Below are 27,875 nucleotides of genomic sequence, written 5' to 3'. Positions count from 1 at the left end.
TTCATGCACCCTTTTCAGAGCCAATTATCATATGAGACTTGCCATGGAATGACTACTTACTGACACTCCCAAGTGGCGGATGAATAATGAGAGAGTTTGCATTATTCCACATCAATGCCTGAACTTCTCCCTTGAGACAACTCACATCTTTTCCTTTTTGTATGCGTATGCACACCAGAGCAGACTTACACTGTGCTAATTTCAAATAGCCTTCATGTATATTAATATACAAGTGTATATACAACATACAAGTGTCCAAACCCATTCCGAGGAAGGAAAAACTGAAGGACAAAAGGGGAACTTTTTAACTATTTTAACTGTGATCTAACAGGAATTCAATAAATGTACATGATAATCCGCGTGTATCGTATTCATTTATGTAAAACGAGCATTTCTTTTACCTAAAAATAAATACGGAAAATAAAGTTTGGGTGCGCATTATACACAAAGTGTTTTCATATTATCGAAAAACATTGGTTGTAACAGAAATCGAACTCGGGTCGTGGCGGTGAAAACGCTAAACCTTAACTATTGGACCCGCAGTGATATGAATGAAATATGAAAAGGCTTTTGGTTTCATCTATATATCACACTATCTTTAGCCACGTATCAGAGACAAATCGTAATTTCATTGCGCATTTCACGCCTTACAATGACAATAAAATTGTCACTTACAATGTTTAGAGTAGAATCAAATGTATTCTCATTATAACATGTGAAATGCACAACAAATAGACATAGTGAAAATTGTGTGACAAGATCAAATCTACTGTCTTTCATATGTCATCCGTACCACCTGGTGGTCCAGTACTTAAAATTTGGTGCTCTCACGACTGCCATCCGGGTTCGATTCCAGTTTGGAAAGTTCAAACAAGAAAATGAGGGGTGCGTAATACACAAGAATATGTAGTAGTTCTGTTTTGTGGTCCTTATCGCCTGCGAGCAAAGCAAGGGTGGTGATTATTATTTAGTATATATATATATATATATATATATATATATATTTATATATATATATATCAAGAAAAGAGTGAAGGAGTTTGATTATGAGCATCATATTCCACAGGCAGTCAGGTAGGTTACCCTAGATGCGAAAAATACCAAAGTAAGCCGAATTAGCACATTTGGTTTTGTTGACTCTCAGAAAGACATTCTACTCCCCCAAACCAGAACAGCATTGAATTTCACTCTCTCAGGCTAGAAGGGCATTGAACATCAACACCATATTTTATAGGCACCCAGGTAGGTTACCAAAGATGTTACAACAGCCAAAAAAGCTGCCTTGGCATTTTTGGGTTTTCTTGACTTAGCAGCTTTCCAAGAAAGACATTCCACTCTCCCAGACCAGAAGTCAAAACCGGTTTCATGTTCCAACGCGGGTCATGCACTAATGGCGCACAGCCGTTCTAGTTATTTTGTCTTTGTGTCTTGTTTTTTGTACTAAGCATTTTTGTGTGTTTTGTTTTATTTTGCATGGGCTTAGTTTATTTTTATTTGTTTTATATATTTATGATTGTAATTTTGTAGTATTATAATTTTTTTTTTTTTAATTTTGAGTATGTGTTTTTTTTGTGAATTTTAAATGTGTGTGCTGTGGGCCAGGTCGCTCAAATGTGCAAGACAGGCCTAAAAAGGTCCACTAAGACAGCATGAATATGTAGTGTACACAAAAACTGACCTATCACGAAGATAGCAGGGATATGGGAAAGGTTGTAGTTGCACAGCCGTCCCAGAGACTTTTCCAGTTTGCATCTCAATGATGGCCCGGTCAATGCTCTCCTGGAGGTACACAAAGGCTCGGTTGTACCGCATGGTTCTCCCCGAAGATATGTGGGTGTCCTTGGTAAAGTAAGTACTGCGGACTCTGTCTGTCCGCATGACGTTGTCCAAGTGCATTCGGATGGTATAGCTGACTTTGGGTGGCAGGGAAGAGGACTTTTCCTCATTGGCCAGATTGAAAATGACACCTAAAAACAAACAAGACAATTTTACTGTGACTAACATAACTTCCTAAGTTATTTTAATTTTATCAGTAAATAAAGAATGTGTCGCACAGTTGTATTGTGCACTACTTTATCGAACCAAAAGGTTCAAATGCGCTTTAAGCCAGGGGTATCCAACATGGTGCCCCCAAAGGACAGCCGAAGAGCCCACGGACTTGTTCTAAAAATAGCTTACCAGTTCTGGATCATTGTATTTTATCCAGTAATTCTTTTTTTTGTGGTTGACTGAGTCTATTTAACTTTACCTCCAATGATGAAGGTGGTAATCACATCATACACACATTTTTCATGGCCAAATTCAAGCACTTGATGACTTTCAAAGCAAATATTCCAATTTCTCCTATCAAATTACATTTAAAAGAAGAAATCCTGTGTGAAGCATGTATTTTGTCAAAAATATTTCTACGCTTTACGTATGCGATTTTTGCTCTTGCGTGCTCATTTATCAAGACATATGGTTTTTAGCTCTTGAGTAAATCGTGAATATATTTGTGGATCTGAACAAGTGTGTAAATATTTTTAAGAAATTCTCTCCCTATATAGGTGTTGGGCAAAATGACGGTATATGCAGCTTATATTTTCAGTTGCGGGACGTTCTTTCCATTACAATTTACCACTGCAGCATGCACCTGTCCCGTAGGAGGCTGATGCTTCTTAAAAAATAGCATACAAACTAATAAAACGTGCCGGTCATCACAAGAGAAGAAGAAATGCAAATAAAGGGCTCAGCTACTTGAAAGCACTGTAAGCGTCATTTTTAAGCAGACCTGTGAGACTTGGAAACAATTTCAAGCATTTAAAAAACCTTCCCCGCTTTCAATCTTTAAAACACAGCATTAAAAATCAAGTGTTTTCAAGGATTCAAAGAACCTGTACAAACCCTGATAGCAATAATATAAGCTATTTTAGAAATGCATATCAAACTGCGCTAATTAGTAAAAAAAAAGTAGCTCTAAGATTGCATTAGGTCGGTGAACCCTGCTTTAATCATACCATAACCAACCAGATTTTAGTTTGGGGATATAAGAGATATGGACTATGAAGTCAAGATTATTTACTAAAATTTTGCAAGTGAAATAATAAAAATAATCCGTAACATTCGCATTTTTCCACAAATGTGAATTTGTATGCATTCATTTAAAAAAACAAATTTCAAAATAGGGAGTAAAACTTTGCTAGTATAATGTTTTAAAATTGTATTTACTATATTTTTAATTAAATGCACAGATAAAATAAAAAATAATAGTTTAAATAATAAATGTAAGTATTATCTTTATTCAACTCAAAAAAATAAATGAATAATATTGTTTATGCTTAAAATGGAAAAACATTTTCTGCATAATCTATTTTTAAAAAGATTCTACAATATACAATTTTACTGTTTTAAAGTGTTATTTTTATCATTTTTTTTACAAGAGAAAAAAAATTCAAGTTAAAAAAAATTGTTGAATATAGAGAAATAATGCTCAAAATGAGCAAAATATCTTTGCCAGTGGGGGTCAAAATGTATTTTCCTTTATTAAATTATTCATGCGCGAATAATTTAATTTGGTGTAACATTGACTCACTTCCATAAAGATTGCGGTCCTTGGCGAGCGCCTGAGCGTTAGCGTCAAGCTGTTCTGCAGATTGGTAACCTTGGTAACGGTCAAATTGAATGCAAGACGAAATGTTGACCATCAGGGTGGACAAAGTGGTGATTTGATCCATGACGGGTTTGTTTTTCTCCAACATTAATGTCAGGTTTGCTATAACATGAAAAAATAAAATAACATAATTTTCCATGTACAGTAGGTAGACAAAATAGACTAAGGCTACATTCACACTGCAGAGCTTGATGCTCAATTCCGATTATTGGGTGGAATCCAATGTTTTTGAGAGAAATAAATGCTACTTGTGTGCAATCTCCTGTGTGAATGCCAGAAGTATCTTGCATGCTCACAAGAGGACACTTGATGTCACACGCATTGCGCTCAGTATTTGCGGAAGTACTCATGGATGTTACCAGAGGAACGTTTTACCCACAAATATTTATTTAATTCAAAACCTCACTTTATCCCCATTATATGCTGTACGTATGGTGTTATTTGAATGTAAAAATCGTTAACTGCCACTAGAGGTTACTATGGCTTTGGCAAAGAGGGCCACTGCTTGTTCAAAGCAGTGACTTCGAGCGGCAGTTGTTATTCCAGTTGTATGCGATGCGATGTTAGCTGTTCCGTGAGTTACAAAATAAACAAGTGTTCATTTTCCATTAATGTGTTAATTCATGTGTTTTTCTCTGCTGTGGTTGATGATTTTGCCTCCTCTCGCCTTGTCAAACAAAGAATAGTGACGTATGTTCCCCATGGATAACGAATGCGTCTTGAGCAATCACACAGAAGTTATATTCCAAAAGATTAAATGTGTATTGGATTTAGGACCACATATGAAAGTGGCCTTGGACTGGTGGGAGAAAAAAATGATATATTCCGTTCAGAAGGAATTTAAAAGAAGGGATATAGGTTGTTGATTTCCCTGCAGTGTGAACCTACCCAAAGTGTGGTTGTAACATGTAAAGTTCTCACTCACAAAAGCTGTTGAGAGTCTCCTTCATTTCACCGACATCGATGTCTGTCTGCAGTTCAATGAACCGTCTCACAAAGGCGTTGTTCAATGAATTCTTGAATACATGCACAATTCAAAATAAGGGAAAATCAGGGAAGAAAAAGTTGAAGGATCTGTTGCAAACTTGCGGCCCTGAGATGCCATACCTGAAGCATCGGCAATGTTTGGCTCAACATCTCTGCGGATTTCAGGAGGTAGTCGGACGATTTGAGCCAATCATCTGAGTTCCTCTTTAAGTTTGCGAACTGTTGCAGGGTTGTATTGGCCTTGAGAATAATGAACAGGGTGATAAAATGTTATTCACAGTTATGACCATGCTTCAAAATGTTTGTTTGTTTGTCTGTCTGTGGCACAAAAACAACTGTACAATACAGTGATATACATAGAAATGTGCCAAAAGGGAGTAGCACAAAGCAAAAGCTTTTAACTGCCTAACTCTAGTACATATTTTTCTTGCAGGAAGGACATATTCAAAATCAAAACAAGAACGCAAAGGAAATTAGGAAAAAAAAAACTGCAATAATACCACTAGCAACTCCTATAAAAGGTAATGCGGATGCTTTTTGTGTGTTCAGTCTTCAGCAGTGATTTTGAATACCATTTTGTCTGACCGATACAATGTCTGAAATTATACAAACTTTTTTAAAACAAAATTTGAAACTATTTCCCGGACTTGAAGGTAAACCAGCCAAAACATGCTAAGCAATAAGAAAACAACACACAAGTCACATTTTGGGGAGGATTTTTTTTATAAAATCCAACACCTAAAACATATATGCCATATTAAAAGGTAATTTAAAATAGGAATTAAAAAAGAGAACAACAGGCTGAATAAGTGTATACTAACATTACATGATTGACATGCCTGGTAATTTCAGTACCGACATAACTTATCAAGAACTACTCAGATTTTTCTAGTTAAAGAACATGTTAACTAAACTATCAGCTTCACTCAAAATCACTAAATACAGTAAAATCTACATCCTCTGTGATAGATGATGCTCCGCTTCCTCCTTCCGCATCCGCGTGGCTTATGACAGTCATCGTAACATCCGCTTTTCACCAACTCAAAACTTTATTTCTGGTGCTCTATTTAAGTTTTCAACTGCATACTGTATTTCACTATTTGCAACTTGTTATCTGTAGGATTTGATTCTCTTTTCTGTGGCATTTTTATTTCAGCTCTTCTCAGTCGTTTTTATAAATTACCGGTGCTGAAAAATGTCACCCCCACAACCGGGCAAGGTTGAAAGCATCAACACAGGCCTGGAGCGCCTTTTTGCCATTTGATGTGAAAATAAAATGAGAAATGATGTACCAGTAATCAAAATGTCAAAGTCAATGATATAATAATGTGTTAATAATTCCACATATTAGACTTACCGGCATATAAGTCGCCAAAATTTGAAAAAAAAAAACTGCGACTTATGGTCCCGAAAATACGGTACCCAACAACTTAGATTAGTTGTTAAGTACCGTATTCCTCTAAAATGATTGGTTATTTGTAAAAGGAAATGTTTGGTCTGAACAATGTTTACATTTTGATTTTGATTTACGAAACTGTGACTTATGATGCTTGGTTTTAGTAACAGTGAAATGTTTCATTTTTATTCAACACAAATAGATAATTGTTTTTCTATTTTGGTGAAAAAACAATTAAAACTCAGTAAGTATTTACTGTTAGAGGAATTTAAAAGTGTTTACAATATTTTACAAATAATTTGATTATCAAGTAGAACAAAGTAAGAATAAAGTAGAATAAATCAGCTAGCTGTGAATTCTTTCAAAAGCTAAACAGATCATTTGACTTCATCAGTTCTGTCAGTGATTCTTTCGTTCTTTTCTGAGTCAAAAACGATGTTGGCAACTACTGAATACCTTTTCCATAATAGTCCTCGTGATCGGTGTGTCGGGTGTGAAGAGGATTTTTCCCATCAGCATCGGTTTGAGGAACGCCCATGCAATAGCTCCCCCTGTGGTGTTGACCATGTCTAGGTACATGTTCATGCAGTAGGGGGCTACAAACAAAAAAAACAGGATACATCATCATCTTCCCCACAGTTCTGCATGAATGCAAACTTTCTAACATACTGGCATTTCGTGGAATCTTAAACCTGTCGATCATCTCCTCCCTCCATTGGCTGCCAAAAACTTGGTCGGGCCTTGAAACACTCGGAAGGGTGGCCAATCCAAAGAGAGGCAAGATACCATGTCTGCACATGACTTGAGACATGGCGACAAAAGTACCTCTGCTAGTGAGGCGAGACCTCATTTGTCTTGAAGCCTGGTGAGATAAATAACATTAACTATTTTTGTTTTTTAACAAGCATGCGGAGATGTTTTGATAAATATATTTCACAGACCAAGTAAAACTCTCTGTTGGCCAAGAGATTGAGCTCCTTGACGGAAATCATGTAACCTTGTAACTGATCGATGGCGGGAAGAAGGTTGTCCATCATGTGGATGATGTTGCTAAGCATCTCAAGCATCAACCGCAACAAGTTTTGAACTTCATCCGACAGCACAATCTGAAAACAAGGATACAACTTTACAAAGTGGTACTGCAGTAAAGTATTTCTAAATTCTGTATCTCCATTTTGAGTAAGGGTTAAGTGGGCCAAGGTGTGATTGTGTATGGTTGTTATGTTAAATAAAGCCCGACCAAGTACTCTTTCGAGATTTCTGGGTTGTTTTACACATTTCCGGGAACCAATGGTTTGCGAGACATAAATGGCGCCTTTCATCTGAATCAGGGATAAAACAGAACTTGCGCAATTATTTACTCTATTATTACTTTATTATTGTTACATGCGGAGAGGCTTTTGGCTCTTGCGAAGCTTGGACAACTCTGTGTTGTTACGTGTCTTGGTCCAGAATGGATAGGGCAGTCTTAACCACAGATTACAGTCAACGTGTCACAATAACAATAATAACTAAATACCCACATTTCCCAAGCTTTAAACCCTGCAGCTTATGCAATGATGCGGCTAATTTAGCCATTTGCGCGGACATTCAAAGAAGTTGAAGACGGCCAGGGGATGTAATGGTAAGTTACCTTAGCGCTATAGTTATCGGGTATCTTGTTTCAGACTGATCGAGGTGTTTCTCTGGTGACTACATTTTGAAATATCTTGAATCCCAAGTGTTTAACCTTGCCAAAAATATGTAGGATGACATATTTTACAGACTGGTGACATTGTACGTATTTGTTTATCAAAAGTTTGGCGGCCAGAACGCTTCCCTTCTTACTACCATTTGACTTACGGTAAACGGCAGATACGGAAAAAAAATTCGGGTTGTCAAAAAATATCCAGATATTGCTGTAAGTTAGATTTTGTATTGTGTGCACCTTTTTCCGAGTACAGGACATTACTGTAGTCTTTCTTTCCACCGCTACCACCGTATGGCACTGTGAGAGCTCACCCAGCATCCACCCCAAAGAAGAAATCCGCTTCCTCTTCCTACTTCGTGTGTAAACATTCTATACTGTATCTTCAGCGTGCTAAGAACTTTGACATTTTTATCATTTAATATCTCTTGCATCTCTTCTATATGGTTGGTGTAAAGAGGAAAGAAGAGGCGAACCGTTTTTTTAAATTAAAGTCGAATAAGAAAGCTTGATGCGTCAATTGTATATATTTTTTGTTTGTGTTGTTTTATGATGGATGAATCAACCCTCTGTCAGAGTGTGTGTGAGAAATAAAAAGTTACAAAATACTCAAAAAGAGAGCTTGTTGCGGTTGGGAAAATGGTAGGATCGCTTTTTTGCAGCCACTTTCTACCACGGAGGAGGAAGTCGCTGTTGAAGCTCATCTTTCAAAAGTTAAACTTAACTTTATTTATTTTTATAGAGCATAACATTTCATTTAATGTGTATCTTTAGTACAAAACAATACAAGTTACTTATGTAAGCCTTAAATATACTTATACAAACCTTAAACTAAAACACACTTAATTTAGCACTGAAGCAACTTACGAACAAATTCAACTTACGAACGATCTCATTTGTAGTGTACCGTCTTTATTTGTATGACTCATGCTTCAATGGACACGTGCGGCTGATAATCAGGTTCAGCCAATGTAGGTACAAAATGTTTTTTCCTTAAAAAATGTACTAAGTTTGGCCTATAATCAGGTGCGCGTTGTAGTGCGAATTTTACGGTATATAAACTAATGTATAGTTTATATTGTATTAACAAACCCCAAATAAACAAGCTAATTTGGTTTGGAAACCATCCCAAAATGAAGTTGTTTAAAAAAAGTTAACTCAAATTGATTTTGATTTTTGAACCAATTTGGGGTATTTCTTTTTAAAGTACGCTATGGGTGAAAAAAAAAAGATCAGAGAATGGATGTATGGAAAGAAGATATATTTTAGGAACAAATATACATATTTTAAAGAAACTTTCTTTGCTGAGGTTTTGACTTTTTCTAATGTGAGTGAGTCTTCAAAATAACCAAAACATAAATATATGAAAATAATCCAATGACTCATAAAGTCTTAAAGATGAATTGAGGTTTTCGTGAACTAATAATATACATGCTTCAATTTGAATCAGACGCTTAATTATTCAACCCATTATCATAAAGCAGCTTAAAATGACGTGACCTGGAAACATTAATGGCTGATTCAAAAACATAATAAATGGCGATGTTCTAAAATGAGGGACTCAATAATTAATGTTTCTCCGACTGGAACTGTGACAACACAGCAAATTAGAATTATGGAGATAAAGATAAGATCCTGCTTATGAGTGTTCAATAAAACAGCCATTACAACACAGATGGGAACTTACCAATAAGTTACTAAAATAATCATACTATCAGCTATTTAACACAAATTCAGACTTACATATCTCATTTACAGTACGTTCCGAACGATAAAGCGCACCTAAAAATCCCAAATTGACACAAAATTTGAAAGCGAGCCTTATATACCAGAAAATACAGTGAATAAAATACGATATGCATAGTCACAGTTAAATAATACTGCATACGGTAACTGTTTTGCCTTTGAGAAATATATAAAGTGATCTTCGAATTACCTCTTACGGTCAAAAAATTAATCGTTAGTCTCTTAAAGGAAACAAAAGAGAAGCGCAGAACTTTGACGGCAGCAAAGCACCAACTTTCAAACGCTCATGGCAAATGCGCTTTTCTTGTTGCTTCGGACAATAATTGTCCCTAAGTATGAAACGTATTTTGATTACCTAAATGAGATTTTTGTTCATGGAAACGTATTGTACAAAATGACCTACTCTTGTTTGAAATGTTGTTTGATGATACGGCATACGCTAACTGTTCTGCCTTTGAGAAGCATATCGAGTGGTCTTTGAGTGCCCTCTTTTAGTTAACATATTAATTGTATGTTGCAAAAACTAATATTAGTTGTGAAACAAAAATCCATAATTAAACTTATGTTCTATGAAATTAATTTTAATTTCTTAAAAAAAATCAATTGAACCATCTCTTACTCTAAGGAGGAACTTTTCCAAATCCACATGTTGAAGCATTATCACCGAGAAAGTATACCACTCTTCAGGGGACATGGAGCAGAAGGCTTGAAACACCAAATCGTTCGGCTCGATGACGCTTAGAATGTCAGGGGAATTGCAGTGACGTAGCTCCATCAACCAAGAAAGGATCTGTGAGTTGAACGCGTAAAAATAATGAATAAATTAAAAAAAACACAATTACCACATGAAAAGTAATCATCTAATCAACAGAAAATACACAAAATAGTAGCCCATTGAAAATGTTTCGACATGTTTATGGGATAAATAATCCTAGAAAAAAAACCACCAAATTAATGAAAATGAAGTTCTAACAGAAAACGAAAAACTATAAGTGGAAATAGCATACAAATGAAATCTTAATAACAATGTAAAAATAGAAAATCCCCCCCAAAACATTGGCAAGACCATTTTACATTAAAATAAGCATGCCGAAAAATAACAAATGAATTTAGATAAAAATTAAAACATTTAATTACAAAACATACAAACAAATACATAATATACCGTTATAGATGATTATAAAACGTAATATAGTAGCAATATAATATGCACTAATATATTAAACAAACACATGGAAAATCCACAAAAGACAGCTTAGACAAGTCTGACTGAAAAAGTGCGTGAATTTTTTTTTTATTCATATATATATATATATATATATATATATATATATAATTTTAACACTCGATTAAAAAAATAGAAGTGGAACCAAACAAATAATTAATAACATTAATTACTAATAGCTTTAATTAATACATTATCCATCTATCCATTATCTGCGCCGCTTATCCCCAGTAGGGTCGCAGGGGTTCCAGAGCCCATCCCATCCACCTTTGGGCAGTGGGCAGGGGACAACCTGAACTGGTTGCCAGCCAATCGCAGGGCACACAGGGACAGACAATTCGCTCGCTCATTCTCACCTAGGGACAATTTGGACCGGTCAATTAACCCGACATGCATATTTTTGGAATGAGGGGAGGAAACCAGAGTGCCTGGAGGAAACCCACGCAAGCACAAGGAGAACATGCAAACCCCACACAGGAGGTTCGATTCCATGACCTCAGAACTGTGGTAAATAAATCCATTCATTAAAAAAAATCTATTTTGATTTAAATACAGGGATCAGAATGGAGATTTTCATTTTCAGCTGAAATAGCCAGGGTCCAGGAATAAAGCATGGCGGAGAACCCCCCCCCCACCCCCCCCCACCCCCCACACACACACCAATCCCCCCCCCCTGAACACCCCCTCCCTCCCCACAAGCTCCTGGGTTTTAGGCAATTTACTTGTCCAAAACCATGCTTATATTTATCATTTAAGTAACATTTTTAGAAGATTAAAATAATTTGCCCACATAACTGATTTTTTTGTAAATACTGCAAGATAAGTTCAAATGCAGTTCAGTCCCTGCAGCTTGACCAACAATGCGGCCAATTGTTCTAACGGCCGCCAGGGAGCGCCAGAGCAATAAAGGAAAGAGTGAGACAGTCGGATTTTGAATTTGTTTGCTACGCAAGAGAAAAAGTGAAAAAGTCGGAATGCCTTTGGGGTTCAAAAACAGCGGAAATCCGCGGATCCGCGGAAAATTCTGATCCCTGTAAATAATAAGCAAGAGTAAAATAAACTATCATTTAAATACATTTAGGTCAAGAAATGTGCATTTATGTTTCATAACATGATAAATATCCGACTTCTTGCTGCTACAGGTTCCCAAAAACCCCAAAAAGGCTGGGCAGAAAATGAGAAGTTAAATTGAGGTATACATTTTTTTATTTTGTATTTTACGGTTTTCTATATATAAAAGGGACAAGTGTGTTTTATTTAAAGCCTTCTATTGGTAAAAACAAAAACATTCACAAAAAAAACCCAATATTCATTTAGATAAGAAGCAAGAGTAAAAATAACTATCATAAAAACATGCATTTTTTCAAATACTCTTAGTACTCAATACTCAAGAAGTTTGTATTTATGTTTCATAACATGATCCTTATATACATGTAGATGACATAATCATCAGATTTCTTGCGGATTTGGGTACCAAAGAAATTCAAAAAGGCTGGGCAAAAATGAAAAGTAAAATGGAGCGTTTAGTTCACTTTTTGAGTCACCATAATTTGTATTCTTTCTTGTGCTTTTAAGCACTTCTTTTCGGTGGCACTACACCATACAGTGACATCTAGTGGTCAAATAACTGTTCCTTTAATGAATAACTGCTGCTCACCTCTAAATTGTTTTGGGGCAAAACTGTATCCATGAGTATCTGAAGAGCGACCGGATCAAAATCCATGTGCTTCTGAATATCCTGGAGGAAAGCACTTTCATTACGCAGTATCTCCCCAACTGTTATCTTCCCTGGACAAATAAAAACATGAAAAAAATAAATAAGATATAGATAACAAGATAGCGTAACTGCTACCATATTCGTCATCATCATCCTCCACTGCTGACAACGTGCATTCAGATAAGGTTAACCACAAAAGAAAAACTGCTTTTAGCTTATATACCATTGAGACATATGCATAATATGAAACCACACAAATACAAGTTTTGGGTGATTGTTTCACCTTGAGATGTAAGGTTGATGTTGAGGGAACCAAGGCTGCTGGTGTCAAAGTCAAAACTTTGACTCAGCACGGAGGACCTAACAGCAGACACAAGAAAACATTGGGCATATTGTTTAGAAAATATACCTCTGGCTCTATCTAATTTATTGAGGTATATAGCACTACAAAATGATTTGTACCAATCGGTGTCCTTGTTATAGGTGCTTGGGTCCCCGACTAAGGTGTGGAAGATGGCATCATTTAAATCGGTAGTGTTGACCTGTGCAGCCTCCAACAAGGCTTGCAGGCCAGGTAGAAGACTTTTACACAATTGACCAGGTTCCAGGAAGAAGAAGCCCACGAGTTGACGTCCAAACTCCGTCTCCTCCATCAAGCAAAGCTAAAACATGACGACGACCATAAAGAATATCAGAGTGCTTCCCACCAAATACACAACAAACATTTTAACACTTTGAAATCCTTTTCTAGAAACCATTTGGCATCTTCATTTGAATCTAGGGCACTAAAAAACTATTATTTTAAATACACGGTTAATCAGTGTACTTTTTTTTTTTTTTTATTCAGTTGTCTTAATTGATTCTACAACATCAAAAATATACAAGGTTTGGATATTATAAACTTTCGGATGGCCTGACAAATCTGTTAAATTTCTATACGATACTGATCATGTATCCCTGAGTATTGTATGATGCTGATATTATTCGATCAGATACCAAGATAAATAATTGAAGTATGGAGCACAGCACATTTTGATTCAGGTTAACTTTTTAATTTAGAATTTTTTTTCCAGCTCCTCCTGATTTCAGGCCATCTTTGGCCGATTATTTGCTACATTAAAGACGCTGCAGGATGAAAAAACAAGAGAGGAAACTGAAGTGGATCTTATATTTGGATCAACACACCCAAATAGCAAATAGCATCTTCATATAGATTTCAAACCTGAGATCTCAGTTGATCAAGCCATTCTAAAAACTGTGGATCACTCAGGTCGGTCTGAAAAAGCACAGCAGTAGTATGGAGGATCTGCTGTAAGTTCATCAAAGTCTCTGCAATGAGAGAAAAATAGGTTCATAGTCAATGAAGGAAAAAGAAGCAGGCTAACGTTGGCCATTCAAGTATGGTATGTGCAAAAAGGTTGTATAGCATTTCACTGAGGCTTCACTGCCACTTAAAATGTTTCTGGCAAACATTGGTAAGCAACCTGCTGTAAACTACAGAAAAAGCCTAAAACTAAGGAAACAGACATGGGTCGACAGTATGTCATCGATGTCATGGCAGGATGTGTAACTACACTGAAATTAGACAATCTTTAATTTAATGCTAGTCAACACCTCAAGGCTTTGCAATTAAAACATGTGTAGTACACCGTGAAAATGTAAATAAGCGCCAACATTACGGACAGGCTGTTAAGACATGTTCTCTCACAAGCCGAGACGGACACCAATTACAGCGGAGGTCAAACGTGTGCACTTCTCCAAGTCAGTTAGAGGTGAGATGTTTTTCCCGGGCAGATAAAATCATTGTTTGAACTCTGTTTTGTTAATGAGATTTTTAAAACAGGCCGAATGGCTTTCATTTAAGGATTCGGAAACTGAGAGAGCTTGGCTTTAACAGCATCAAAGTCAAAGTCATTATCACGGCAACGGCGGTGTCACTGTTCGAAGAAATATATTCAGTTATATCAAGTTCGGTTGACAAATTGTTATAAAATGTGATTACCGTATTTTCACGACTATAAGGCGCACCTAAAAGCCTTTATTCTTTTCAAAAGCTGAACATGCGCCTTATAACACTAATATATTGAGTCGCAAAGTCTCGCAACTAATGCAAGGAGCCGCCAATTAGATTTTTCCCCCCTAGTAGTAGTCCGCGGTGTATGCTGGGATGTTCCTAACTGTCAATCATCATTTGAATCGGTCACTATTGGCTGAAGTTATTTGGAAGTAAAAAAGGTGGGTCCTTTTTAGCATTTACCGGCTCGCATAGGCTAAGGGGGGCAAAACAAAGCCTGCTATTGGCCAAAAAACCCGTGAATTTCACGATTGGTTGCTCTACGGCCTGGAGACATTTTTTTTTTACTCCTGTAGTCTGTATTTGTAAACAGGAATTATGGGGCTAAACAGACAGCAAGCAACAAGCAACATCCATCGATGCAGATGCTTCTCGGCAGATTTTTTTTTCCTTCGGCATTATTGCATGTTTTGGAGTGTGAAGACTTTTTACACGGTGGGATTTTCTGCACTCACAGATGTAAGAGGACCATGGTTGCATATTACTAATTAACGTGATGGCTGCAAGACGACTTTGGTGAGCTACCCCGGCTTTATATTTTCCAAGTATCTTGTTTCGGACTGATCTTGATGAATCTGTGATGAGTCTATTTTTAAATTAAATTCAAATCAAAGTGTTATTTGTCATATGAACAGTAAAGAACCACGTTTCCCTGCACAATGAAATTCTTAGTTTGCTATCCACACAGTTGCCAGTGAAAAAGAAAATAGAAAATAAGAAATGGTTGGCATTTCTTGAATACCAAGTTTTGATTTTGATGTCCCTTTCAATTTCATCCTTAAAATAAAATGTATTGATTTAAAGTGTGAAAAATCTAAGTTAATGATGAACAAAAATAATAATTTTGTCTCTTATAAGTAATAAATCTGGATGTAGATGATTTTGAAGTCAGCTATCTGCTTTCACTTAAAAAAAGGTAATATTTTTTAATTAACATCCAGAGAAATTATAGGCCAAACACATTATAAAATGATATCCAATGTATGTCTTCAATTTCAAATAATGGTCTGTTAATCCAGTTCATTGATTAAATTGACAAAATAATCAACAAACTAATTGGATGTAGTGCTACTACCAATAAAGAGCAATTTTTTGCACACATTGTATGATTAGCAATTGGTTTACAGGTAGGGTGTGTATTTTGTGTCCTTAAAACCTGAAAGTAGAATATGTTCTCTATTAAGTATGTGTTAGCAATGCCCAACTGTGACACGCAACATATTAGGTAGAAGGAAAGAGGGGGGGGTGTTTGCATAGTGACTGACTTTATGATCGTCATTGCAGTTTTTATTAGAGTCGCATGAAAATGGTATAAGTAAGAAAAGGCTGGATAAGTCCAAACACCAAACCAAGGCCCCCAAGAGATGAAAATAAGTAAATAAGTTTAGAGTTTACTCAAGACCGTCTAAAAAATACACTAATTGGCTCATGCATTACTGTATGAACTATCTGACTAAGGCTGCAATCATTTTTAAGCCAGGTGAGGGCGACAGAGAATGAGTCATGTGAGTTAAAAAGTAGATGCAACTTATTGCAGTTTAATGATTATCATAAGTAAGATATAGCTTAAATCTTACCTTCGGATTCATTGGCAAGGGCTCTTGTTATATTTTTAAGCTGAATAGCTAAAGGAAAACTATCCGGCAGTAAGTCAACAGCATCTCTCAGTAAATCCAAAGAAGGCCTAGGAAGGTACAACACAGAAATGCAGCAAATTAATGTATTTGTTTAAGTGAATATCAGCATCAGTTCCTGTTAGGAATCGTACTCACATTTGAGAGCCAGCAGGGAGGGTGGCATACGAGAGGATCTCGAGAGCGGCGTCAATGGCCTCATCCCGTGAGCCGTTCAGAGCCCAAGGTATGTCTCTGGTAGTTCCCTTCACCACAATGTTTAGATCGGGATTTGAAAAGAACATGTGAGCCGTTTCCATCATTTCCTCTGGAGAAGGAGCAGACATGGCATTGAACATTGCTGGGTAGTCAAAGTATATGAAGTCCAGGAAGTCATTCAATGGGTCAAGTTGGGGCACCACTGCAATTTCTCGCTTGTGTCTGCTGTTCAACGCATGGCTACTAGGAATCAGCTCTTCCAGGTGGTGGTCCATTGATGCAAAAAGCTCGCTGCTAAGGAATTGCCTCAACATGACAAGGATGTTTTCCATTAACTCTTGCATGAGGTGGGTAATTTCAGGAAGCTCTACACCCATCTCAGTCAGCGTGGACAACAAAGGCCCGAGGAGCTCAGACAGCTCGGGCAGAGCTTGGGTCAGGAGGTCCAGTCCAGATTCATGTGAAGATGCCAACCAGGCAAACATCTCAACCATCTTCTGCATGAGTACTTCTCTTGCATCTGAGGCCAGAAATAGTTCCAGGCCTTGGTAAACTGTCGGCTCTTCCCCAAAAACCTTCAAATAGATGATTGCTTTAATAGCATTGTTGACCATGTCCAAGAAGGATCCGTCCCTGATCCCAGATAAGTCGCCCCCCACTATTGGAACGATATCGCTGAGGCTGACGTTCACACAGGAGAGGAGGACCGTAGCAGCCTCCAGGAGAATGACTTCAGATGAGTCGGCGTCTTGGAGGAGGTGGTAGTTGTTCAGAATGTGGCTCAGAGCTTCCTCCATAGCATCCACGCAAGGCTCCAGCTCAGGTACCGCTTCCAGCAACTCATCGGCCAAAGCTTTTAAAGAGGATAAACTGCAGGGGAAGAAGGTTAACATCAATGACTCTCTTAATTTGGTTTTCTTATGGCCTCAATTGCAAGATTTAGAAGCGTGGAGAAATACAAGATTTAAATATCTGTGAAGAAGCGTTTCCAAGGGCAGCAGCGGTTTCTTTTGTAGGCCAAGCAAAACATGTTTTAATGCTAAGGATTATTAGCATAATTTTAGTGATAGCCAAAGTCAAATATTCATTAAAATACTCTGACCCTGTAAACAAAAAATAATATTTTTACTGTAATTTGAGATCTTTCAAATCTGACTCTGAAGAAGTTTCCAAAATACATCACACAGACTTATCACTGTCCAAATTTGAACTGTAATAATGTGGTTTAATTTGGAAAAATAGGATCAAATCACACCTTTGCACTTTGAAATATGTTGAGATGTGTATCAGAGCTTTTTGGAGGGAAGATATGTATCTAAGAAGCTAATGGCATGATTGCTTCATTGGTAAGTTAATTAAGATGCATATAAAATGATATTTAAAAAAAAACTGTAAATCGGCCCTGCAAACCAGCCATACTAATCAAATGCAATACCACGGGCCGTATTTTCCGGACTATAGGTCGCTACAGAGTATAAGTCGCACCAGCCTAAAATGCGTAATAAAGAACTAAAAAGATATATGTAAGATGCACCTAGGGTACAGGTCGCATTTTTGGGGGAAATTGATTTGTTAAAATCCAACACTCAAAACAAACATGTCATCTTGAAATGCAATACAAAATTAAAATAAAGAGAACAACAGGCTGAATAACTGAACAGTATACTAATGTTACATGATTGACATGCCTGGTATTGTCAGTAACGGCGTATCGTGATTAAAGTTATTCTGATAACTCTAGCATAAAGAACATGCTTACCAAACTATCAGCTTCACTCCAAATCACTATAAATACAATGAAATATTCATCCTCTGTGTCACTTTTGAACAACATTTCTGGAGTTTCGACTATGTGCCTCTCCCTCTCCCATGCCGCTTACATCAAATTCATCGTCACCTCCGCTTTTTGCAGCCTCAAAAATGTATTGCTGATTTTTTTCCCGTGCCATTTTAGTTAAGCTCTTCTCAGTTGTTTTTATAAATTACCGGTGTTGAGGCAGAAACAAATAGGGACAGCAGAAACACGGGGGAACGTAAAAACAAGGAGCATTAGGGATTATGGCAACAGATTCAGAGACATCAGTTATTCCCCATCTGTGGCCTCAGTGCTGAGAAGTGTTATGTTTTGAGTTACAAGAATGATCAGTGGCAAATGTGCTGCTTTGAACAAGTCTAAAGCACCTGCCGGTGTTCAAAATGCTTAAACTGAACAGACACAACACGTTGTATTTGTTCAGTTATGTAATAAAAGTACAAGTTGATAGAGGAATGTTAAGAAGACTATGCAGTCCCTATTTCACTCACTGCCATTGACGCCTATGGACATCAAACATACATGTCTGTACTCAGCAGTAGTGAGGGTGAATACTTAAGAAGGGGGTTTTTCATTAATGCTTGTCGATCACACACATCTTTGTAGTACTGGTCGAACGTGGGAAAAATTTGTGTTTAGAATTTGTTGGGACACGCTGCCATCAGCAGTCAAATGCAGCATGTCAGCATGAACACCCCCGATGATAATGCAGCAGTAACAAATTGGAGACCCTCAAATTTTTAAAATGAAACAATTATAAACAAAAACAATAAAGAAAAATATAACATTACAATTACAAAACATGTTTTAAAATTATTTTCACTTATGATGTAATGAGCATTTGATGATAAAGAGTTTAAATAAATGCAATATATACATTTGTATTTACATCTGTTTGGTGTGAAATGCATGGATTTTAAAATATGTCTTACAAATTTAAACACAAGAAAAATAATGTTAATTAACATACTATGCGGGTATATTGTGGAATTTTTATTATTAACCACAAGTGTATTGGTTTGCATTATTGAGTACTCAGTATCTATCGTTTTTCAATTAATGAGACTGCAGTACAATAGTACTATGTTATTTTCTGGCACCGCATCAGTGTACAAAAATATCGGTAATAAGAAAAAACGGACTTGAATTTAGTCATGAGTTAGACACTTATTACAATTTGACTATTGTATTACATATTTTTATGTCTTTGAAGTTATTTGATTTATCTAAGCGTGCATAGAAAAATATTGTCACCATTCAATTACACTAATTAGGAAGGTTTTTTTGAATGCTAGACTGCCCTTGACTTTTTTTTTCATTCGTTTTAGATTTTTTTGTGTGATTAATGTATTCAAATACGAGATGGTTTGCACTCTTCTGCAGTTGATAGATCATTGGTAATTTTGTAGGTAGTTATCATGCTTGGAAAAGTGTGAGCTTTAGAGAATATATAGTGAGTGCAATCACCTGTTTTGCAACTGCTTAACTTGGAGCTGTTCTTTCCAGTGAAGCTGAGCACTCGGGCTGAGTGGCTGGCCCAGTAGCTCAAAGAACAGATTGGAAACATTGGTGAAAATATGCTCCATCACATGTGATTGGTTCATATAAACTTGATAGAGAGATTTTGTAGCATTAACGATCCGAGCAGCAGCATCACTGGCGGTAATTGGTTCCAAACCCATGTGCTGAAAGGAAAAAGGTACTTAGCAAAGTGTTCTGTGAATCAACACTGCCACCACCAGGTAAAAATGGGCCCAGCACTGCAAAAATTGTCCTTCAAAGTTCAATTATGTGAGGGTAATTCTTTATTTTTTTATTTTATTACACTATGATTTTTTTTTAAATTCCAGGGTAAGATAATAAAAACAACAAAAATACTTACTATTATATAAGTAAATATAATTATATTTAATTCATAACTCTTTTAAGAGTAAAAGAAAAGAAAACACTTTGAATGAGCAAAATGATCTTATATGTAAGCTATAATGCCCAGTAGTAAAATTGGTTTAAAAGATATAAGACATCAACATTTCTTGTAAAATTCCTATTTACAATGAAAGATTTCTTATTCATTTTAAATTTATCTTTTCATTTTACAGAATTTACCTTAAGAATATTTTATTAAAATAAAGAGAATACATGAAATAACCAGTGAGTTGATACTTTTTTTGAAATTATATTTTTCTTATTTTTTGTAGTTTTTTTTTTAGTAAAAAGAATAATATTTCAAATTGACAAAAATATCATATACTTGATTTTAAATGTGTTTTTATATTTACATATTTCTTGATATTTTGGGTAAATTAAGAATATTTGCAAGGTTTTCTTATTTTACCAATTTATTATAAGATTGCTTTCTAGTAAATTGAGAAAGAAAAACGAAAAACAAAACAAAAAACAAATTACATTGATAAGTTGATTCTGTTTTTAGTATTGGACAAATGCAAAGGATATTTCCTAGGATGCCAGAATAAAAAGGGGGAAAATCAATGAACAGCAACATGATTGGCCGATAGTCAAAACGACAGGCAACAGTGAGTAAAAATAAGGAACTGGGATCCTATAAAATCTCCTTTTGCACGTGACCAATAGTAAAAACAGAATAAACCTATTATTTATATATGTAAAATGAAAATTCTACCAGATTTTCTACAGTGTGGGCAAAATGATTTGTGCTCGTTGAACTCACGTTCAGGTTGAGATGGGGGCAGATATGATCGGAAGCATAGTTCTCCAGAACAGGCCACAAACTTATTTCACACCAAATTTCAATCGTGCCATGACTTAAACCGGCTGCAACCCTGATTGGCTCCCATGCTTTTAAAGCTTCACTGCAGTCCAATGTTCCATTTGCCTTGAAGAGAAGTCAACAAAATAGGACAATGTCAATCACCTTTAATGTCTTGTTTCATGTTGTCACCTTTCATCGAATTCCACTGAGGAAACCAGTTCAGTTAGTGGAGGCCGTGACTAGCGCAACAATACACAACAAAAGAGTCTCAGTAAAAGGCATCAGCACGAAGGATACTTGATAATCTGTCTTCGTGCAACGACACAATGAAAATGGCACAAGGCTCACACAGGTATCACCCCTTCTCATCACTGGACACCCACACGAAGAATGAATGCAAAATGATCTCAAACTAGGTGTGTCCCTTGTTGTGTACAGTAGTCTCCAGAAGCAAAGTCAGTTCCTTAGTTTTTTGTTTTTTGTTTGTAGGGTGAATACTTGTTTTTAGACCAAAACATTGAGTTGAGAAAACCAGCTTTTTATTAGTTATTAAATGTACTAAAAAACTAAAGGCCGTATTGCAGAGGAGCCTGACTATGAATAAATGGGCGAATGACAAAGAGCAATATCACTGATCAAATTTCCTAATTATTTACCTAATGAGTTAGCAGGATATAAAATCACTTTTTCTATGCGTAGAATTTGTAAAAAAAAAAAAAAAAAAATCATTCGAACAAAGTTTTGTACAGGTTGGATTGGCTTTGTGGTATGATATATTATTTTACTTTTTAATTTATATAATTATCTTTGGAACTAACGCACATAGGCATAAATACATTTTAAATAAATAAATCCCCCGTAATAACCTAAATATCTGAGTGGAAAATTAGAAATAAAAATACTTGAATGATTCACAAGATATTTAGTCAAACAATACATTTTAAAAAAACATTGCATTACCACCTTCACAAAGCAGCTTAGTTTTTGTTCATTTTGCCCAAAGATTTTCAGTTTTCTGTTGGTGTCAGATTGGAATATGGCGCAATATTGTATGGATGTAATCCAAGTACAGTATGTAATGCCGTGCTTCCTCAAATATTTTTTAATATTTATTTTACTATAGTATCGTCTTGTTCTACAAAACTGCTGTTAAAAAGCTACAGTCAAGTCATGTTTATTTGTATGGCCCTTAATCGTTGGCTCGGACGATGAAAATCACTGCCACCCACTGTCATATACCTGAAATCACACTCATTAGATTGGCAAAAAAAAGGTTAAACACATCTCCCCTTACATGTAACTGCACTCTCATTATTTAAGGAGGACCAATATAGTGTCAAATATTTATTCATAAAACATGTCTCAAACTGTAAACCACAAAACAATCTGAATATAAATAAATACGCAAAGCAACTTGGACAATAAAATATAGGATATAGTTAAGGCTTTTATAATCAAAGTGAGTGACTCAGCATAGATGAAATGTACCTGCTCGACAGCAAACAAAGTTTGTTGTATGGCGAGCGGAATTTTTTCAGAGATCTCCGACAAGTTAAAATGACTGCTGTTCACACTCTGTGCAATTTCTTTCATCAGGGTAGCTACAGGTTTCTCAAGGCTTAGTAGCATCACTATGGAAAAGAAAACATTCAATGGTTGAACAATCAGAGACTCTAAAAATAAAGTGAACATTGTGAGACAGGTGTAATGTGTATGAATCAGTATTTATCCGATTGTGTTTGCCATTGCTTCATATGTTGTAGTTAAATTTGTCTTATTGTATTTCTATCTAAAAAACTCTGAAATATTTACTCACCGTTCTCAACTTGCACCGTGTTTACCATGCATGCTAGGATTTTTTCGAAATAGGGGAAAGCAGACGTGACATTGTCCCATGGTTCTGTTTCACTCAATGTTGAGAGTAAAGCCTCCAATATCTCCTCAAGCCTGACCCCAAACAAAATAATTTTGGCTGAAAAGAAGACTCACATACCAGTGCCTACTATTTTCCAATTTAATATACCTGTGCCACGTCTCTTGGACAGCAACTCCAGTCGAAATCTGCTGAACTACTGGACTGATGTGGGAGAAAACTTCCACAGATTGAGTCATGGTACCAAAGCTTGGAGTAGTCATGAAAATCTGCCAAATCTGTTCAAAAAGGTACGTTTTTTAGATTGCCCGTGATAATCGGAAACAAGAATGTTCATGACTCATAGCAATGACAGAGACCATATCAGCCATTTACACCTTGTGATTGCCTTTTCAGTTTGTACGTGCTTCACAATTTTACACCAAGCTTGTCTAGAATTTGAGGAGAGAGCTCCTTTTAAATTCTTACCTGGTCAAAAATAGCCATCAAAATGTTCTCTATTTCATTTGCTAGGCTTGTGTTGCCTGAAACCACAAAAGTGAAAAAAGAAAGATTTTCCTCCATTGTCAAGCACAAACACATAATGACTTTTTCATAATAGAAGAATGCAACCACTATTCCATCAGAGTTAAGATTGAAGCGATTTACCTTGGCCGAAGTCCAAGATGGCAAGAGTGATGTTGATGGCAATAGATATATAGTGCTGAGCTGAACTGTTAGGTGGCAAAAGGCTTTGGATTGTCACCATTTCATTCAAAATGCTTTAAAAAAGAAAAAAGAGCATTTAGAAAAAGATTTTAAAAATTCTACAATGTTAAAAAAAGCATTATGTTGCACGTGTGATATCATTAGTCAAAAAGGCTGCAGAATCAATGGGAAAAAAAAAACATTTTGCTTCGGGCACTTAGTATACAAGACAAATGTGTATTTACGACATGTCCTGGAGTATAAGAAATTTAATTTTTAGGGTATTAAACAACACCATCTTTTGACAAAAGGAATTACTTTTAAGCCAAGATGATTGATTCAAGCATTGATGAAAACAGTGAGCTTTCTGCTTGATCTTAAAAGTGAAATATTTTTTAATGGATTAATCATTTAACAATCCATTTGGGTTACGAATAATCCAAATAGTCAGAAGTTTAGATTCTCAACATTAAATATTTATATTTTCATTTTTATCTCTTCTCGTGATAGAAGACAAAAACTCTTTGTGTTGAAAAGAAACATAAACAATTCGGATATAACTAATAATCAAAGTATTTGTCACAATTGGGTTAATTCCATATTTTCAAAATTGCCTAAGGGTTAGCACACTTGGGTATGTATCGTTTTTAAAAATGATCCACTGTTTTTTAGGGGAGAACTTTGGAGGGGATACATGGAAAAATTCATTGCAGCCGTAGTTTAGGCTTGGCATTAAAAGGGTATGTAAATACACATTTACTGGAACAAAATTACTATATGTCATTCGAACAGCCACTCAAAGTCAAAAGTGTGACATATCCTGGGAAATATGCAAGTTATTTATTTCTTTTAAACTCAACTAAATTATTTGTATATAAAGTTTTTTTAACATAAAAAAAAAAAAAAAAAAAAAAAAAAAAAAAAAAGTTTATACACAAGGTGGCCTTGGGGGTATGGAGCCCGCCCCGAGACTGGGAGGTTGTGGTTCAAGCCTCGGTCGTGTCTCATACCTAAGACTTAAACATTGGTACCCGTTGCCTCCCTGCTTGGCGTTCAGCATTAGGGGTTGGAATTGGGGGGTTTGGTCACCTAATGACTCCCAACACCTCAGTTTGGTTGAGCGAGGGGGCTGGGAATCCCCTCCTCTGAATCAATCTCCCAAAAAGAGCCAGAAATGACTCTAGCCACCTCCCACTAGGGAGATATGGCTATGGTATATATATATATAGTATATATATATATATATATATATATATATATATATATATATATATATATATATATATATATATATATATATATATAAATCACTAGCATTGGTTATAACAGTATTCAAACACAGGTCAGGACAGTGAGAGAGTTGAACTCTAACCACTGGATCACCAGTGATATGGATGACAACAGAAAATCATAGGGGTTTATCTCATTATCACAATATTGTCTTTGTAACATGTAAAACCCACTAAAAAATTAACACCAACATTAACACTGAACATAGCACTTACATGAGATTAAAATTGTCTGGTCCACTGGCCTCCAGGATGGTCTTAAAATAAGTGTTGACCACTTTGACCCCAACAAGCAGATAGAAGGCAATCTCATCTGGCACAAACTGCTCTACGACGATCTGGGTTCTGTTCAGTACGTCGAGGGTGAGGTTGAGCGATGTAGCAAATGGTAAATCCTGTTCAACGAAGAGGATCAATGCGCTTTGGACAAGTTGCTGGATGTTTTCCTGTGAAGATTGCGACAGCAAGACTTCGTCTTCAGTCAGAATTTGCATGAAACTTTGGACTGCTTCCATGATGGCAGAAAAGAGGTGGTCAAAATGTTCGTCTCCTGGTTGCTCAAATATTGTTACCGCTTTGCTCAGAGAATTGGTAATATTGGATATAATTGAGAGATAATCCCTCTGTTCAACGGTGAGATAGTTAAACATTGTCTGTAAAAGCATGTGAAGGTCCGTTATAGGAGTGGAAACATTGATGGAAGGGTTTCCCCACTGGAGCATATTGGTGAAAACTGTGCTGACATTGGGTTCTGACATCCAGTCAAGGATTATATTAAGGTAAAGTTGAATTTGTTGCTCGATTTCATGTAGCTGGGTTGTGTTCAAGAGTGGCGTCAAACCAAAGTCTTGAGAAGTCTCATCTTGAACTTTTAAATTGATTGTGATATATTTCAGAATTTGCTGTAAAATCTTGACAGTTGCTCGGCCAATTTTAGTCACACCCGCACCATCAGTTGGGTTCTGGAAGTGCTCAATCTGGTTGTTGATGAACAAAGTCAAGTTTGTCTGCTCTATTTGCAACATGACTTGTAATTGAGTGATGGTGAATATGGGGTGAATGAAGTCTGACACAGAACTGGCACTGGTCACATTTTCCAAACGTTGCAAATACCAATGCATGATTTGCAAATATTTGATGGTGACTTCCTCAGAGTATGGTACCGACATGGCATCGAGGATTTGATTCAAAGGTTCGGGGTTGGCGGCAACTTTCAACAGTCCTTCCATCACTTTGATTTCGTTCATGATTTCTGGAGTACTGAGATTGTTCACCTGGAGGCCCATTTTAATATTATTCAGGGTATCGTTAAGAACATGTATGACAGGCATTTGAGCATTGGAGCTGAAATTGACTCGGCTGAAATCGGTTGTGGTTTTGTTGACAATCATAGGGACAAGAGAGATGATGGATGTATGATTACGAAGAGCGGGTACATTTACAAGGAAATGGCTGGCCTTGTCTATTACTCCTGTAAGACACTGGGCTATCACTTCTTGTGTGTTGTGCTGTTCAAAACACTTTGAAACGTCGGCTATATCCATTATGTTTATTAACAGCTCGTTAACATTGGCGGCTCCTGCAAGGTGAGCGATGTAGTTGAGCTCTTCAAGCGTGACATTAGACTGTCTTATAGCATTCTGTATATCAGGGATTGTAATATTTGGCATTGCTATAATGAGCTTGACAAAATGAACTGTCCGATTGAATACACCGATGTAGGCAGAGTCATCCGGGGACAAAATGAGAGAAAAGAATGCGTATGCGACATTTTCATATTCATATTCCCCATTTTCCAGGAACTTGCTGGAGATATTGATGGTGACATTGAGATTGGTTGACAGTGTCACGTTGACAATTTCGTCGAGGAATGTGAAAAATTCTGAGATTGCAGACGAACATTTGTGTTCTGACGCACACAGAGAAAATTGATATTGCAATGATTTGAAATTTTGATAATACAAGTAGGTTTTTTCTTGCAATTCTGGTGGCAAGAATGCAAGAAATGTTTCTACCACTAGATCTAGGGCAGCTTCAGGGCCAATTTGAGATAGGTAATCAAGGCTCTCCGGGGTAAAGAGGTCGATTAGGTCAGTGAGAACCTGGTGGAGATGAGTTACTTCGGCTGTGCTCATTTCCCCGTTAGGTAACAAGATCTGTTGGATCCGGCGCACTTTCAAGAGAGATGCAACACTTTCTTGAAGCTGACGAATATATCCAAGAATTATGTCAGTTGGGTTTGAGGAATCAATCACTTCACTGAGAAGCTCCATAGCGCTAAGGATAGTCTCTACAATCCCAGATGAAGTTTGGTTGGTAAAACGTTTTAGGGTCTCTTTGAGATGAGCCACTTCTACTGGGTCAAAGTAATTCGAATAAGTAAGTAGGGTGTGGCCCATAACATAGGAGAGAGCCATTGTGAGGTTTCCCTCAGAGGAAAGGAATTCCACAATTAAACGCTCCAATTCTGGCATTGTTGGGTCAGTCTCGTCAAAGGTAAAAATGTGCTGGTTGCTTCGACCAAGCTTCACGGCGGCGTCAATAATCATGGAGGCATTGACTGAGTCGTTGCTGAGCAGCAGAGGCAGTAAGGGGGACAGGCCTGTGGACTCGAACAGCTCACTGATGATGGGTAGCATGACGTCCGGGTTTGAGATGTTTTCATCAGGGAGCGTGGAGACGGTCCAAACAAAGTGGTTCAGTTTGTGAATCAGGTTAAGAAGGTAAGTAGATAGAGCGTCACCAGTGTGAATTCCTTGAGTTAATTGTGACTCTGTCATATTCTTTATGAGGTCCCCGTACACATGCTGTAAGAGGTTGACTGTCGCTTTGAGACCGCTACAGAACGTAGAGAAAAACAGAAAAGTCTGAGTTACTGGTTAAACAGGTGAAGTTGTAGATGTCATTAAGTACCAACAATACAAATATATGTACATATTCCTGTTCTTAACTACAGTTCAACAAATTTCACCAGCGCATGGGAGTATTGATTTTTAAGAGATAGAAAATGGAAAGTGGACTAAATAAGGCTGGGCAAGACTTGAAAAACACAAATCATTATTAAGTTTCATGTAGGTATCACCACTTCTTACTTCTTATTGTGACAACATGTAGTGAAATTGACACTTTTAAAAATGTAACATGGCTCTTGAGTTATTAAAGTATTGAT

At 36.6% G+C, this 27,875-nt stretch overlaps 1 protein-coding gene across 1 annotated transcript in view; it reads right to left on the bottom strand.

Moving 5' to 3' along the window:
* abca12 (ATP binding cassette subfamily A member 12) overlaps positions 1 to 27,875 on the bottom strand; it is a 98,306-nt gene that overhangs the window by 51,029 nt on the left and 19,402 nt on the right. Inside the window, exons 19-40 of the mRNA XM_088353015.1 lie at positions 24,923 to 27,544; positions 23,379 to 23,491; positions 23,199 to 23,254; positions 22,881 to 23,008; positions 22,674 to 22,804; positions 22,346 to 22,488; positions 20,816 to 20,980; positions 19,594 to 19,811; positions 16,254 to 17,183; positions 16,059 to 16,165; positions 13,630 to 13,736; positions 12,870 to 13,069; positions 12,691 to 12,767; positions 12,348 to 12,478; positions 10,085 to 10,255; positions 6,974 to 7,138; positions 6,702 to 6,894; positions 6,489 to 6,628; positions 4,757 to 4,876; positions 4,575 to 4,665; positions 3,572 to 3,751; positions 1,679 to 1,967 (exon numbers count right to left, since the gene is read on the bottom strand). Of these exons, the coding sequence (XP_088209141.1) occupies positions 1,679 to 1,967; positions 3,572 to 3,751; positions 4,575 to 4,665; positions 4,757 to 4,876; positions 6,489 to 6,628; positions 6,702 to 6,894; positions 6,974 to 7,138; positions 10,085 to 10,255; positions 12,348 to 12,478; positions 12,691 to 12,767; positions 12,870 to 13,069; positions 13,630 to 13,736; positions 16,059 to 16,165; positions 16,254 to 17,183; positions 19,594 to 19,811; positions 20,816 to 20,980; positions 22,346 to 22,488; positions 22,674 to 22,804; positions 22,881 to 23,008; positions 23,199 to 23,254; positions 23,379 to 23,491; positions 24,923 to 27,544 (6,477 nt within the window). The remainder of the gene's footprint in view (positions 1 to 1,678; positions 1,968 to 3,571; positions 3,752 to 4,574; positions 4,666 to 4,756; positions 4,877 to 6,488; positions 6,629 to 6,701; positions 6,895 to 6,973; positions 7,139 to 10,084; positions 10,256 to 12,347; positions 12,479 to 12,690; positions 12,768 to 12,869; positions 13,070 to 13,629; positions 13,737 to 16,058; positions 16,166 to 16,253; positions 17,184 to 19,593; positions 19,812 to 20,815; positions 20,981 to 22,345; positions 22,489 to 22,673; positions 22,805 to 22,880; positions 23,009 to 23,198; positions 23,255 to 23,378; positions 23,492 to 24,922; positions 27,545 to 27,875) is intronic.

The sequence above is a fragment of the Urocampus carinirostris genome, chromosome 14, assembly GCF_059441175.1.
Source record: "Urocampus carinirostris isolate Australia breed hairy pipefish chromosome 14, RoL_Ucar_1.0, whole genome shotgun sequence".
Taxonomy (NCBI): Eukaryota; Metazoa; Chordata; class Actinopteri; order Syngnathiformes; family Syngnathidae; genus Urocampus; species Urocampus carinirostris.
The sequence above is the reverse complement of the archived record's forward strand: the minus strand, read 5'-3'. Positions and strand labels throughout refer to the sequence as shown.